The sequence below is a fragment of the Salmo salar genome, chromosome ssa01, assembly GCF_905237065.1.
Source record: "Salmo salar chromosome ssa01, Ssal_v3.1, whole genome shotgun sequence".
Classification (NCBI taxonomy): Eukaryota; Metazoa; Chordata; class Actinopteri; order Salmoniformes; family Salmonidae; genus Salmo; species Salmo salar.
The window spans coordinates 122,306,933-122,322,046 of record NC_059442.1 but is presented as its reverse complement, the minus strand read 5'-3'; the positions used below and the strand labels follow the sequence as shown (position 1 = coordinate 122,322,046).

The 15,114-nt window shown below is 41.7% G+C and overlaps 1 protein-coding gene across 1 annotated transcript in view; it reads left to right on the top strand.

Annotated features, from left to right (window-relative positions):
* The first annotated feature begins 361 nt into the window (after positions 1 to 361).
* Positions 362 to 15,114, top strand: part of LOC106560427 (complexin-4-like) — a 34,114-nt gene continuing 19,361 nt past the window's right edge. The window contains exons 1-2 of the mRNA XM_014123321.2: positions 362 to 896; positions 9,999 to 10,086. Coding sequence (XP_013978796.1) covers positions 736 to 896; positions 9,999 to 10,086 — 249 coding nt within the window. The 5' untranslated portion in view covers positions 362 to 735. The remainder of the gene's footprint in view (positions 897 to 9,998; positions 10,087 to 15,114) is intronic.

Genomic DNA, 15,114 nt, shown 5'->3' with positions numbered 1-15,114 from the left:
AGGGTTTGCAATTTTGGGACTATTCAATTGGGTTCCATTGTGCCAGGCTTTCTCAATCAAGCACAGCTGAGTATTACATTTTGTTTAAATACTACTTGAGTCCCAGGTCTGCTAGATAAACAAGCTGATCATCTGGCTCCTCTTCCCCCTCCAGCCATCAGCCCTCAGCTCAGGCAGGGTATAAATGTAACTCTCTGGTAGATATGCCACATGGGAGGGGCCAACCTTTCTTAAGTAATGGGATTACTAGCAATGGGCGGGTGGGAGCAACATACAGTACGTGACGTCTGCACCAACCAACTGACAGAAGAACAAGAATGTTTTGGGATCTTGAAATCACAAAATGTTACCGTGACCTCTGCATGGTGCTGTACACCAATACTGCCATTGATTGAACATGTCTCATAATCAATATGCATCCATAAAGTTGTGTGTTATAAAAATAGAATGCGGACAACCAGGCCATCTGCCTCTTAGTATGGTGGGGCTGTAGTGAGGTTTAATCCAGATTACGGCCGGGCGTAAAAAAAAAAAAAATGTTGGTGTCTGTTCCCTAGCCGTCATTGCGTCCTTCACTACAAATCCAAGCAGCAGGACAGGTTAGCTAGACATACAGGATCCTATTCGACCTAACCAACCGCTAAGAATCCCAACCCATCAGTGGTGACAATAGGGAAGCAACTAGTCTTATTTACAATAATATAATATATATATCTCCAAGTCTAGAGCAGCAAGATGTTCCTAATCAAGACAATGATGCCTAACCCGCTGGCTGGTTTGAATCCTATGGGTGGAGGAGAGGAGGATGTGGAGGCGGCACCTGCCGACCCAGCCAAAGCAGCAGGGATGACACGCGAAGAGTATGAGGAGTACCAAAAACAGTTGGTGGAGGAGAAGTAAGTAAACTGCCTTGTCGCCGAAACTCCATTTTGTTTTGCTGTTGTTGTTGGATCATGGAAAGCAGAGAACATGGCTGGCTAATCCTACGCAATGACACCACCACCACCACTATTCCATCTGACCTTGACTAGCACCATGCAGGAATTCTGCTCCTTCCTATTTTTTTACATACCAGTCAAAAGTTTGGACACACCTACTCATTCCATGTTTTTTACTTTATTTTTTTTACAATTTTCTGACATTGTAGAATAATAGTGAAGACATCAAAACTGTGAAATAACACTTATGGAATCATGTAGTAACCAAAAAAGTGACAAATCCAAATATATTTGAGATTCTTCAATGTAGCCACCCTTTGCCTTGATAACAGCTTTGCTTAACACTTGTTTGGTTACTACATGATTCCATATGTGTTATTTAATAGTTTTGATGTCTTCACCATTATGATACAATGTCGAAAATAGTAAAAATAAGGATAAACCCTTGAATGAATATGTTTGTCCAACCTTTTGACCGGTACTGTATATTTCATTGTATGGTTGAATTTTTCTAGTTTTCTAATGTATCTACATTTATTCCCGTTGTTACAGTTTATTATTATTTCGGTTCATTTGACTTATTTCTTGATGGTTTAGTCATTCAAGGTTAGAATAGAGACCCAAACTCAAACTGGAGTTTTTTGAGCATAATGTTTCTGTAAAAATACATGCTTGTTTCTTGTGTTCCAAGTCACCCCAGTCCCTTTCAACCACAACCACCATTACACAATTCATCTCTGATCATTGATCCTCTGCTGTGTTGTCAACAATATTGTTGTTGACGCCCAACTGTCTAACCAACATTGAATCTGACTAACACTCAAATGGATCAGCACTAAAATCAAGTAAAACCAATCTGCAAAATAGTCTTACATTTTGAAAAGTGATTAGATTTTTTGGGGGCTACTATCCTATTTAGTTCCTGAACTACTAAGACCCGAGGTGGAATTTTCAAAATGGCTGCCAAATTTGACCCATGATGATTTAACTGTGATGGTGTAAGAGGCACTTTGATAGTGAAGTGAAAAATAATAGATCTAATACCATCTTATTAAAGCTTTGTCTATCTAAAATAATTTCAGCACTCTGTCAAGTTTACTCCTTCATAAACGCAGTTTCAGACAGGAATAATTGTCTTTCACATTTACATTTGAGTCATTTAGCAGACGCTCTTATCCAGAATGATTTACAGGAGCAATTAGGGTTAAGTGCCTTGCTCAAAGACACATCAAACAGGAGGAAGTATTCTCTACTGTTTCACTCAAAAGACAATAGTCTCTGCTCTTGATTTTGCTTGTCACTGTTATTTTGTTTTGTTTATGTAACATGATGTGGCTGCTGCCCAGTTGGGCATGCTCTGATTGCTGTTCAAAACAGAAATGTGAACAATCATCAAATTAATCCACAAAGGTTACAACATTTGTCTAATAAATATTGTACATGTCAGGATGTAATTTCTATATTGCAACAAAATATAGCATAGCCTTAGCCAAACACTGACATTTTTCATCAGTGTTAATGTTTTACTGTAATATAATAATTTTATTGATGCTTCATCCAAAACAGATTATGTAACCAGATTAGCCCTTCCTCCCACGATTTAGGGAACAATTCTGTTGCCATCTGGCGGAAAATGCCCACACACAGATCAGATATGAATTTTGATAACACTTTATTTGAAGCCTGCAAGTATGATGCAATATGATGCCGTTATAAGGCTTTGTAACAGTTATAACTGCTTTGTAAGACCTGTCATGAGCATGTACAGTATGACTACCGTACAATGTCTTGTATTCATCATTTTGAATCAGTTGAAATGCTGATACACAGAGAGATAACATAAAGTATCTTAATAACATTATAAAGGCTCCCACATGCTTATAAGTTAGAAAGCATTTTACCTAAAGGCTTTAGGTAAAGTGTTACAGCAAAATGCTAATGAATTTGAGCCTCTAGAACTAACCTTTATTTGAATTGAGTAGAAGTAAACATCTCCTCTTCCTTGTCCTTGGATATACTGTGACGATGGAGCTGCTGATACTAATGGTAAAGGTTAGGATTGGGGTAAGGGAAGCTGATGCTAGATCTGTACCTATGGGAAATTTAAACCCAGAGCTCTTGGACAAATTGTCTCAACTGGTTCTAGTCATCATGACCAATCTCCACAGAGAACAGAGCAGAAGGGGTTAGTTATAATGGGGCGGCAGGGTATCCTAGTGGTTAGAGCGTTGGACTAGTAACCGAAAGGTTGGAAGTACAAACCCCCAATCTGTCGTTCTGACCCTGAACAGGCAGTTCACTGTTCCTAGGCCATCATTGAAAATAAGAATTTGTTCTTAACTGACTTGCCTAGTTAAATAAAGGTAAAATAAAAATAAATAAATACTGTGACTGTGTTGGGTATCTTGGCGTATGGCTACATTTATATTTTCTACCCTTTTCCCAAAGTATGCACTTGTACACTCCCCTCATGGATATAAAAGGAATTAACTGCTGTGAGGAATATGGTGGAAACTCCCTTCAGCCATGCTTGCACCAATCCAATGCTTTTCAATGCATGAGGGGCAGTGAAGAAGTGCACACTTCTGGAGATGGGTAGAGATTCGGGACATAGCCTATGTCTGTGAGAGCAGAGCAGAGCAGTGCAGGTTAAAAAAAAAAGTTTTAATATTTTATATTTATTAACTAGGCAAGTCAGTTAAGAACAAATTCTTATTTACAATGACGGCCTACCAAAAGGCAAAAGGCCTCCTGTGGGGACGGGGGCTGGGATTAAAACAAAACAAAAAAATATATATATAAATATAGGACAAAACACACATCACGACAAGAGAGACAACACTACATAAAGAGAGACCTAAGACAACAACATATTAAGGCAGCAACACATGACAACACAGCACGTTAGCAACGCAACATAACAACAACATGGTAGCAACACAACATGGTAGCAGCACAAAACATGGTACAAACATTATTGGGCACAGACAACAGCACAAAGGTCAAGAAGAGATAAAACTGTCCAGTTTGAGTGTTTGTTGCAGCTCGTTCCAGTTGCTAGCTACAGCGAACTGAAAAGAGGAGCGACCCAGGGATGTGTGTGCTTTGGGGACCTTTAACAGAATGTGACTGGCAGAACGGTGTTGTATGTGGAGGATGAGGGCTGCAGTAGATATCTCAGATAGGGGGGAGTGAGGCCTAAGAGGGTTTTATAAATATACATCAACCAGCGGGTCTTGCGGCGGGTATACAGAGATGACCAGCTTACAGAGGAGTATAGGGTGCAGTGATGTGTCCTATAAGGAGCATTGGTGGCAAATCTGATGGCCGAATGGTAAAGAACATCTAGCCGCTCGAGAGCACCCTTACTTGCTGATCTATAAATTATGACTCCGTAATCTAGCATTTAACACAAAATCTGGGGAGGGGCCAGCTGAGTATAAGAATGTATCATCTGCATATAAATTAAGGTTAAACTGTGACTGTGTGACTAGGTTGGGTGTCTTGGCCTTTGTCTCTCAAAACAGAGCCAAGCAATGCAAGAGTTAGTGTTATGCTGTGGCTGTGTTGGGTGTTTTGTCCTAGTCCTCAATCTGGCCCTATCCCTCAACCTGGCCAATTAATAATCCTCCTCTTTAATTGGCTAGGGTAAACAGTTCCATTTCCACAGTGACCAATGAGGTTGGAACAAACTGGCCAAGAAAGGGATTCTCATAACCCTTAGCCTAATGTCAATACAATAATGAATTGACCATGCATTGTATCTCATTGTTCATATGGTCTGGGTTGTGTAAAGCCATAATAATGACACAAGAGGAAAGCGGTGGAAATTTTGGTTGAATAAATTATTGTTTCGGAGCCATAGCATGCACCTTAAAAAAAGCAGGAAGGAAACAAGCAGCCATTTGCCTATAACACAGTAACCCTACAAAAATATATGATAGCAGCAGTAACCGTACTATAACACAGTAATCATACAAAAATCTATGATAGCAGCCAGTAACTATACTATAACACAGTAATCATACAAAAAATCTATGATAGCAGCCAGTAACCATGCTATAACACAGTGTCGTGTCTTTGGGGTACCATTAAACTGAAGACATGTTTATCAATTAACTCCCTGTAATTATTATCACGCGATTAAACTGATTAATCGTTTAATTGTAATTAACTAGGAGATCGGGGCACCAAGGAAAATATTCAGATTACAAAGTTATAATTTTCCTAATATAACTTTCCTATATTATAACATTATATATTATATTCTATTATAGTATAGGCCGATTATCTTCTGGTTTAAATGGTGTATTTTACCTCGCGTCCAGTCTCATTCCAAACGTCGTAAATTGTTGTATCTGCACGAACCCAGTCTTTACTAAGAGTCATCCATACATCAATTGTCTTAAAATCATTTATTTGCTAAACTAAGTAATTCACAGAAAGTATACAAACAGTAATTATCATCACAAAGAATTGGTAGAGTAATGTGCCCTAGTGGCTAACAGGCATGGCTGGTGTCTTGTTCAACAATGGGTCATAAAAGTTCAGCTGAGGAGGTACACAGAGTTCATTAATATTAACAATTGACATGCAAACCCTTTGCACATGAACGCTCACTCATTTGGGAACAATTGCAATCAATATATATTTACGCTCAGTGTGTCGTCGGGATCCTTGTTGGAGCGTCGTTCTGTTGGAGAGTTTTGTCCGCGTTATCTCTCTCTCTATCTCTCTCGGTTAGAATGGATCTTTCAAAGCGACATTCATTAATGCCGTCATAGAATGGATGTTTCGTTGGTCTTCGCGTTCAATGATATAATTTCTAGCTGCAGACTATTAATTAATATCAAAGACTTGTTCTTATTCTGTCGGTATCAATAGTCTAAAAGTGAACCACATGGTATAGTTCACTTTCAGTAGCACAATTGGATGGTCAAACCTATTGGCCAACTCACAATGGAGTGGAGGCCTGGTCTAAAGAAAGTAAATCAGGGTGGGGTTTTATAGTGAACATGTCACATGATGCCTGGTCCTGTCTGTGTCCCTGGGGGTGTGCCGATGACTGAGTTAAGCTTTGTACAGAAATACAATTCTATCACATTAACATCAGTACATAGCATCTCAATGTATTACAAATAGCTTTATCCTTATTAATACATTCTATACAACCATTTGGATGCAAGTCCCATCGCTGAGGCTATTATATAAACAGTTTTATGGTAATATGGCTATATTGTCTCTTCTGAGTATCACAAAATTGTACCAAGCGGACCAGTTCGTAGCTGGATTCTTCACCAGTCTTCCATACCTTCTCCAGAACACAAATGTCGCTTGGCTCCCCAATTCTGTGAGTTGGAAGAATTTCCTGTGTCTCTCTATGGGCCATGTGGCAAGAGATTCTCCTCTATTTAACCTCTATGGGCTAGGCGGGACGAATTCGTCCCACCTACGTAACAGCCACCTGTATCCAGTGGCGCGATTTTTGAATCGTTTGAAATACTATTACTTCAATTTCTCAAACATATGACTATTTTACAGCTATTTAAAGACAAGACTCTCGTTTATCTAACCACACTGTCCGATTTCAAAAAGGCTTTACAACGAAAGCAAAACATTAGATTATGTCAGGAGAGTGCCCAGCCAGAAATAATCAGACACCCATTTTTCAAGCTAGCATATAATGTCACCAAAAACCCAAACCACAGCTAAATGCAGCACTAACCTTTTATGATCTTCATCAGATGACACACCTAGGACATTATGTTATACAATACATGCATGTCTGTTCAATCAAGTTCATATTTATATCAAAAAACAGCTTTTTACATTAGCATGTGACGTTCAGAAAAAGCAAACTTCCGGGGAATTTACTAACAGTTTGCTAAATTACTCACGATAAACGTTCACAAAAAGCATAACAATTATTTTAAGAATTATAGATACATTACTCCTCTATGCACTCGATATGTCCGATTTTAAAAAAGCTTTTCGGATGAAGCACATTTTGCAATATTCTAAGTACATAGCCCAGCCATCACGGCTAGCTATTTAGACACCCAGCAAGTTTAGCCTTCACAATAATCACATTTCCTATAAAAAAAATGTTCTTACCTTTCCTGTTCTTCGTCAGAATGCACTCCCAGGACTTCTACTTCAATAACAAATGTAGGTTTGGTCCAAAATAATCCATCGTTATATCCGAATAGCGGCGTTTTGTTCGTGCGTTCTAGACACTATCAGAATGGTAATCCACGGTCGTGCGCATGGCGCATGGTGTGTCAAAAAATGTCTAAATATTCCATTACCGTACTTCGAAGCATGTCAACCGCTGTTTAAAACCAATTTTTATGCCATTTATCTCGTAGAAAAGCGATAATATTCCGACCGGGAATCTGCAATAAACTAAACAGCCTAATGAAAATACTCCACGGGGGGCTAATCACGCACGCGCCTCATTCCATTGTCACCTAATGGGACACTTGAATAAGGCGATAATCTGTTTCAGCCTGAGGCTGCCTCGTCAACCTTCATGATTTTCCCGGCTTCTGAGAGCCTATTGGAGCCCTGGGAATTGTCACGTTACAGCTAAGATCCTTACTCTTCAATAAACAGATGCAAGACGCACGACTCCTTGTCAAACAGGCCACTTCCTGCATGAAACCTTGTCAGGTTTTTGCCTGCCATAGGAGTTCTGTTATACTCACAGACACCATTCAAACAGTTTTAGAAACTTTAGGGTGTTTTCTATCCAAACCTGAACAATAATATGCATATTCTAGCTTCTGAGTTGGTGTAGGAGGCAGTTAAAAATGGGCACATATTTTTTCCAAAATTCTCAATACTGCCCCCTAGCCCAAACAGGTTAATCAGGTAGGACAGTTGAGAACAAGTTCTCATTTAAAACTGCGACCTGGCAAAGATAAAGCAAAGCAGTGCGACAAAAACAACAAAACAGAGTTACAAATGGAATAAACAAACATACAGTCAATAATACAATAGAAAAATCTGTATACAGTGTGTGCAAAATGAAGTAAGGAGGTAAGGCAATAAATAGGCCAATAGTGGCGAAGTAATTACAATTTAGCAATTTACACTGTTGTAAGGGTCAACATCCATAAGCCCTGCATCTTCTAAACTTTAGGTTTTGTTCTAGAGTCTGGGATTACAATGCATTTGCATGGTAGCTATAGAATGTTAGCCATGTTCCACCATCCTGATCGAGTGCTGGTGGATCATGCTAATATAATGTACCTTTGGTTAAAACAAGATAATATCCAAACCATTATTGTGTTTGAATGCACAGTAAACAAACATATACAGTTGAAGTCGGAAGTTTACATACACCTTAGCCAAATACATTTACAATCAGTTTTCCACAATTACTGACCTTTAATCCTAGTAAAAATTCCCTGTCTCAGGTCAGTTAGGATCACCACTTCATTTTAAGAATGTGAAATGTCAGAATAATAGTAGAGAGAATGATTAATTTCAGTTTTTATTTCTTTCATCACATTCCCATTGGGTCAGAAGTTTACATACACTCAATTAGTATTTGGAAGCATTGCCTTTAAATTGTTTAACTTGGGTCAAACGTTTTGGGTAGCCTTCCACAAGCTTCCCACAATAAGTTGGGTGAATTTTGGCCCATTCCTCCTGACAGAGCTCGTGTAACTGAGTCAGGTTTGTAGGCCTCCTTGCTCGCACATGCTTTTTCAGTTCTGCCCACACATTTTCTATAGGATGAGGTCAGGGCTTTGTGATGGCCACTCCAATACCTTGACTTTGTTGTCCTTACGTCATTTTACACAACTTTGGAAGTATGCTTGGGGTCATTGTCCACTTGGAAGACCCATTTGTGACCAAGCTTTAACTTCCTGACTGATGTTTTGAGATGTTGCTTCAATATATCCACATAATTTTCCTACCTAATGATGCCATCTATTTTGTGAAGTGCACCAGTCCCTCCTCTAGCAAAGCACCCCCACAACATGATGCTGCCACCCCCATGCTTCACGGTTGGGATGGTGTTCTTCGGCTTGCACTCCTCCCCCTTTTTCCTCCAAACATAACGATGGTCATATTGGAAAAACAGTTCTATTTTTGTTTCATCAGACCAGAGGACATTTCTCCAAAAAGTACGATCTTTGTCCCCATGTGCAGTTGTAAACCGTAGTCTGGCTTTTTGTATGGAGGTTTTGGAGCAGTGGCTTCTTCTTTGCTGAGCGGCCTTTCACGTTATGTTGATGTATGACTAATTTTACTGTGGATATAGATACTTTTGTACCTGTTTCCTCCAGCATCTTCACAAGGTACTTTGCTGTTGTTCTGGGATTGATTTGCACTTTTCGCACTGAAGTACGTTCATCTCTAGGAGACAGAACGCGTCTCCTTCCTGAGCGATATGACCGCTGCGTGGTCCCATGGTGTTTATACTTGCGTACTATTGTTTGTACAGATTAACGTGGTACCTTCAGGCATTTGGAAATTGATCCCAAGGATGAACCAGACTTTTGGAGGTCTACAATTTGTTTTTTGAGGTCTTGGCTGATTTCTTTTGATTTTCCCATGATGTCAAGCGAAGAGGCATTGAGTTTGAAGGTAGGCCTTGAAATACATCCACAGGTACACCTCCAATTGAATCAAATGTTGTCAATTAGCCTATCAGAAGCTTCTAAGGCTATGACATCATTTTCTGGAATTTTCCAAACTGTTTAAAGTCAACTTAAGTAAACTTCTGACCCACTGGAATTGTGATACATTGAATTATAAGTGAAATAATTTGTCTGTAAACAATTGTTGGAAAAATTACTTGTGTCATGCGCAAAGTATATTTCCTAACCGACTTGCCAAAACTATAGTTTAACAAATATTTTGTGGAGTGGTTGAAAAACTATTTTTAATGCCTCCAACCTAAGTGTATGTAAACTTCCGGCTTCAACTGTAGTATATACATGCATGCTGTACATACATACAGTTATCCATGACCTGGTCACGCTAGATATCAATTAATTAATCAATCAATCAATCAGTCATTCATTAACTTTCTCTGTTTTTCAGGATGGAGAGAGACGCAGACTTCTTACACAAGAAGGCTGAGCGGGCAACTCTGAGGGTGTGCCTAAGAGACAAGTACAGGCTCCCAAAGGTGAGAACCTATTCCTGGCCGCCATACAACCTTATGTAGTTACCTCCCTGGTCACTCTGTAGAGTCTCAGAAATCCAAGACCTTGGATCAACATAAGCTAGCAATGGCAAGGTCTGGGGAGGATGTTGGCTTCTCTTGGACATAAAGCTGCAATATGTAACTTTTTGGGCAACCTGACCAAATTCACAAAAAATTGGGAGTTATAGATCTGTCATTCTCATTGAAAACAAGTCTAGAAAGCTGTAAAACTGCTCTCTGTGTGCTATTTCTATGCTTTCCGTTCATAAGTGTAGTTTTTGTATCTTTTACTTTCGGTTTGGTAAAGTACACCAACTTAAAATGAAAATGCTATATTTTTGGTTATAGGCCATATATTTCACAGGGGTTTGGATGGTACAATGATTCTCTGCACTATACTTGCTTGTTTTGTCATATAAACTGAAATTAACCAAAGTATTCAAATTTTAGTAAACAGGAAATGGTGGAGCAATTTCTGCACAGTGCACCATTAAAAGTAACAACAACAACAAAAAATCCAGGGAGGGCTCTCTTCAGACAGACAACTCTCTTCAGACAGACAAGTCGGATATGTTACGCACATCCGATTTCCAACTCGTCCACTCTGTCCCAACTGACGCCAGAACCTCTACAATCATGTAAGACCATAGGAACATTGAGGGAGGCAACTTATCTGTCTAAACAGAATAAGTTTGGGTCAATTCCATTTCCATTCAGTTCTGGAAGTAAACCCGAATTCTGCATTGTTTTATGTGTTAACATAAGGAAAAGGAAATAAGTCAAAAAGCAAACAAGTGACAGTAAAATGCTCAGGTGCAGAGGCCTTGGGATTGAGATTATGTTGTTTTAAATTGTATGTAAATTGACATTTTGACTGAATTTAAATGGAATTGACACCAACCCTATTCCATGGTGAACACCTCAATGGTTAAACATGACCTGCAGTAGCTGTTGATGCTAGAGACTGTTTTAATCCTCTGGCCTAGTACTTGCCATTTTTTAGGCCATGCAGTGGGAGGTGATCTGCCAGATTAGGGTGTAGGCAAGATGTTCCATAAATGACCAGGAGACTCCACGCAGTGCCCCATATTGTACCACATAGATACTGAAGAAGAATCTATTGGATCTGTTTGGATCTATTGAAAGCTGCATGATAAGGAAGTGATTTTTAAATCAGGCGTTATGGCGAGTGGAAATAAGGTACAGTTGGATTCCTGATTTTATATGTGTCATTACTGAAAGAAAAGCTGATTGTTTTATGTTATAATGATTTTGATTTGTGTAGCTATATTATCATTACATTTACATTTACATTTAAGTCATTTAGCAGACGCTCTTATCCAGAGCGACTTACAAAATGTTTTGTATCACTGTTGTATCAATCATTGTTATCACTACCATTTGTTGTGCTTACAGAAGCAAAGAGCAGAATATATTGATATTATTAAAGTATAAAATAGCAATCATCCTGATTGAGGCGAACGTATAATGGCTTTTGTGTTTGCTGCTTGCAGCATTCAATCTTCCTGTTAATTATGTTAATGGTATATGAGCAACAACACTTCAAAACAATCAACAACATATGAATATGTATATCATTAATAAGGTTAGGTTCAGTTGTTGTCTTTACATGTCAGTAAAAGTACATGTTTATGACAAAGGCTATACAACCTATAGAATAACTATTGAGTGCAGCATGTATAGTTTCACCATAACAACCCAACATAAAGGTCCTATTAAATTCTATTAAAGGTTTTGTACAAGACAATCAGCCCATCTGATGAACACAATGAATGGTGACATTATGTGATTGTACATTTCCTTTCTTGACAAAAAAACTATATTTAATTACATGCAAATAATTATAAGAATCTGGCATGCCAAACTATTGGAATTAGTCTATTGTGTAAGACTGTGGCGGATATCTTTAGAATCTTCACACCATGCAGGCATCATGGTTTCCAATGGGAAGGCTAACGCAGGTTTCAGATAATCCTCCCTGGAGTCTAGAATGTAGGTGCCAATCGGTTCTAGAATGAAGGTTTGATGTTACTGGAGTATCACTCTCCAAATATAAATAATCTCTTCTTCTTCTATTTGATTTGGATATAAGATGGCGCCGGACGGGATGGCTGCCATTTCATAGGCTCCTAACCAACCGTGCCATTAGTTTTTTCGCATTATTTTGTACATAATGTTGCTGCTGCTGTCTCTTATGACCGAAAAGAGTTTCTGGAAATCAGAATAGCGATTACTCACCTTGAACTGGACGAAGAATTTCTATTTAATGAGTCGGACGAGAGGGATTTACTCCAGACACCCGAACAGGCCCTTATCCCCGTCATTCGCAAAAGAAAAAGATGAAAGAGGTATCATGGAAAGAGATTGGGGTGCCTTGTGAGGATCCGCCGACGAATGGCTAATCTGCCTTTGCCATCCATACTATTGGCCAATGTACAATCGCTAGCTAATAAATTGGACAAACTAAAAGCACGTATATCTTCCCAATGGGACATTAAAAAATCTTATGTTTCACCGAGTCATGGCTGAACGACGACATGAATAACATACAGCTGGCGGGTTATACACTGTATCAGCAGGATAGAACAGCAGCCTCTGGTAAGACAAGGGGTGGGGGTCAATGTATATTTGCAAACAACAGCTGGTGCACAATATCTAAGGAAGTCTCAAGGTTTTACTCGCCTGAGGTAGAGTATCTCAAGATAAGCTGTAGACCACATGATCTACCTAGAGAGTTTTCATCTGTATTTTTCAATGCTGTCTACATACCACCACAGACCGATGCTGGCACTAAGACCGCACTCAATGAGCTGTATACCGCCATAAGCAAATAGGAAAATGCTCATCCAGAGGTGGCGCTCCAAGTGGCCGGGGACTTTAATGCAGGGAAACTTAAATCTTTTTTTAAATGTGCAACCTCTGCAACCATTTGGCAAATCTGACCATAATTCTATCCTCCTGATTGCTGCTTACAAGCGAAAATTAAAGCGGTCAATAAAAAAGTGGTCAGATGAAGCAGATGCTAAGCTACAGGACTGCTATGCTAGCACAGACTGGAATATTTTCTGTGATTCTTCAGATGGCATTGAGGAGTTGTAACGGCTTGTCTGTTGTGTGGCGGAAAGAAGCGCAGGAAGCAGCGAACACTGTGTGGTAATTTTAATATACCACATGTACAAAATAAAAGGTTTCCCAACAACAGGGAAAATACAATCGACAAGCACAGTCGAACAAAACGCAGTCGACACACAGAAGGACAATCCCGCACAATAGGGAGCGGGCCAACTGAACTAAATAGCCCTCTTAATTGACTAACTCAGGGCAGGTGAGAAAACATAAAAAAAGGGAAAAACAAAAAGGGAATCGGTGGTAGCTAATAGGCCGGTGACGACGACCGCCGAGCGCCACCCGAGCAGGAGGGGGCGCCACCGTCAGTAGGAATCGTGACAGTACCCCCCTCCTGACGCGCGGCTCCTGCAGCGCGCCGACACCGGCCTCGAGGCCGACCCGGAGGACGAGGCGCAGGGCGATCCGGACGGAGGCGGTGGAACTCCTTCAACATGGATGGGTCCAAGACGTCCTCCGCCGGCACCCAGCACCTCTCCTCCGGACCGTACCCCTCCCAGTCCACGAGGTACTGCAGTCCCCCCGCCCGGCGTCTCGAGTCCAGAATGGCACTTACGCTGTACGCCGGGGACCCCCCGATGTCCAGGGGGGGTGGAGGGACCTCCGGCACCTCATCTTCTTGTAGGGGACCAGCCACCACCGGCCTGAGGAGAGACACATGAAACGAGGGGTTAATACAGTAATAGGAAGGGAGTTACAACCGATAACACACCTCGTTTATCCTCCTCATGACTTTGAAGAGCTCCACACACTGCGGCCCCAGCTTCCGGCAGGGCACGCGGAGGGACAGGTTCCGGGTCGAGAGCCAGACCCTGTCACCCGGTGCGAACACCGGCGCCTCACTGCGGTGGCGGTCAGCACTCCTTTTCTGCCTAGCACTGGCCTCCTTCAGTGAGTCCTGTACTGCTTTCCAGGTCTCCTTGGAGTGCTGAACCCAGTCCTCCACTGCAGGAGCCTCGGTCTGGCTCTGGTGCCATGGGGCCAGGACCGGCTGGTACCCTAACACACACTGGAAGGGTGACATGTTAGTAGAGGAGTGGCGAAGTGAGTTCTGGGCTAACTCTGCCCAGGGAATATACCTCGCCCACTCCCCTGGCCGGTCCCGGCAATACGACCTCAGGAACCTGCCCACCTCCTGGTTCACCCTCTCCGCCTGCCCATTGCTCTCGGGGTGATAACCGGAGAATAAACTGACCGAGACCCCGAGCCGCTCCATAAACGCCTTCCAGACCCTGGATGTGAACTGGGAACCCCGATCAGAGACAATATCCTCCGGCACCCCGTAGTGCCGGAAGATGTGGGTAAATAGGGCCTCCGCAGTCTGCAGGGCCGTAGGGAGACCGGGCAAGGGGAGGAGACGGCAGGACTTAGAAAACCGATCCACAACCACCAGAATCGCAGTGTTCCCCTGAGAGGGGGGAAGATCTGTCAGGAAGTCGATAGACAGGTGCGACCATGGCCGTTGCGGAACGGGGAGGGGCTGTAACTTCCCTCTCGGTAAATGCCTAGGAGCCTTACTCTGGGAACACACCGAACAGGAAGAGACATATGACCTCACGTCCTTAGCCAAGGTGGGCCACCAATAGACCCCTTAGACTCCGCACTGTCCTCTCTACACCAGGATGACCCGCCGCAGGTAGCGTGTGCGCCCACCGAATCAACCGATCGCGAACATCGAGCGGCACATACATGCGCACCACGGGCACCTGCGCAGGCGCAGGTTCCAACACCAGTGCCCGCTCGATGTCCGCATCCACCTCCCACACCACTGGTGCCACCAGCCTAGACACTGGAATGATGGGAGTTGGATCGATGGGTCGGTCATCCGTGTCATACAGACGGGACAGCGTGTCGGCTTTAGTA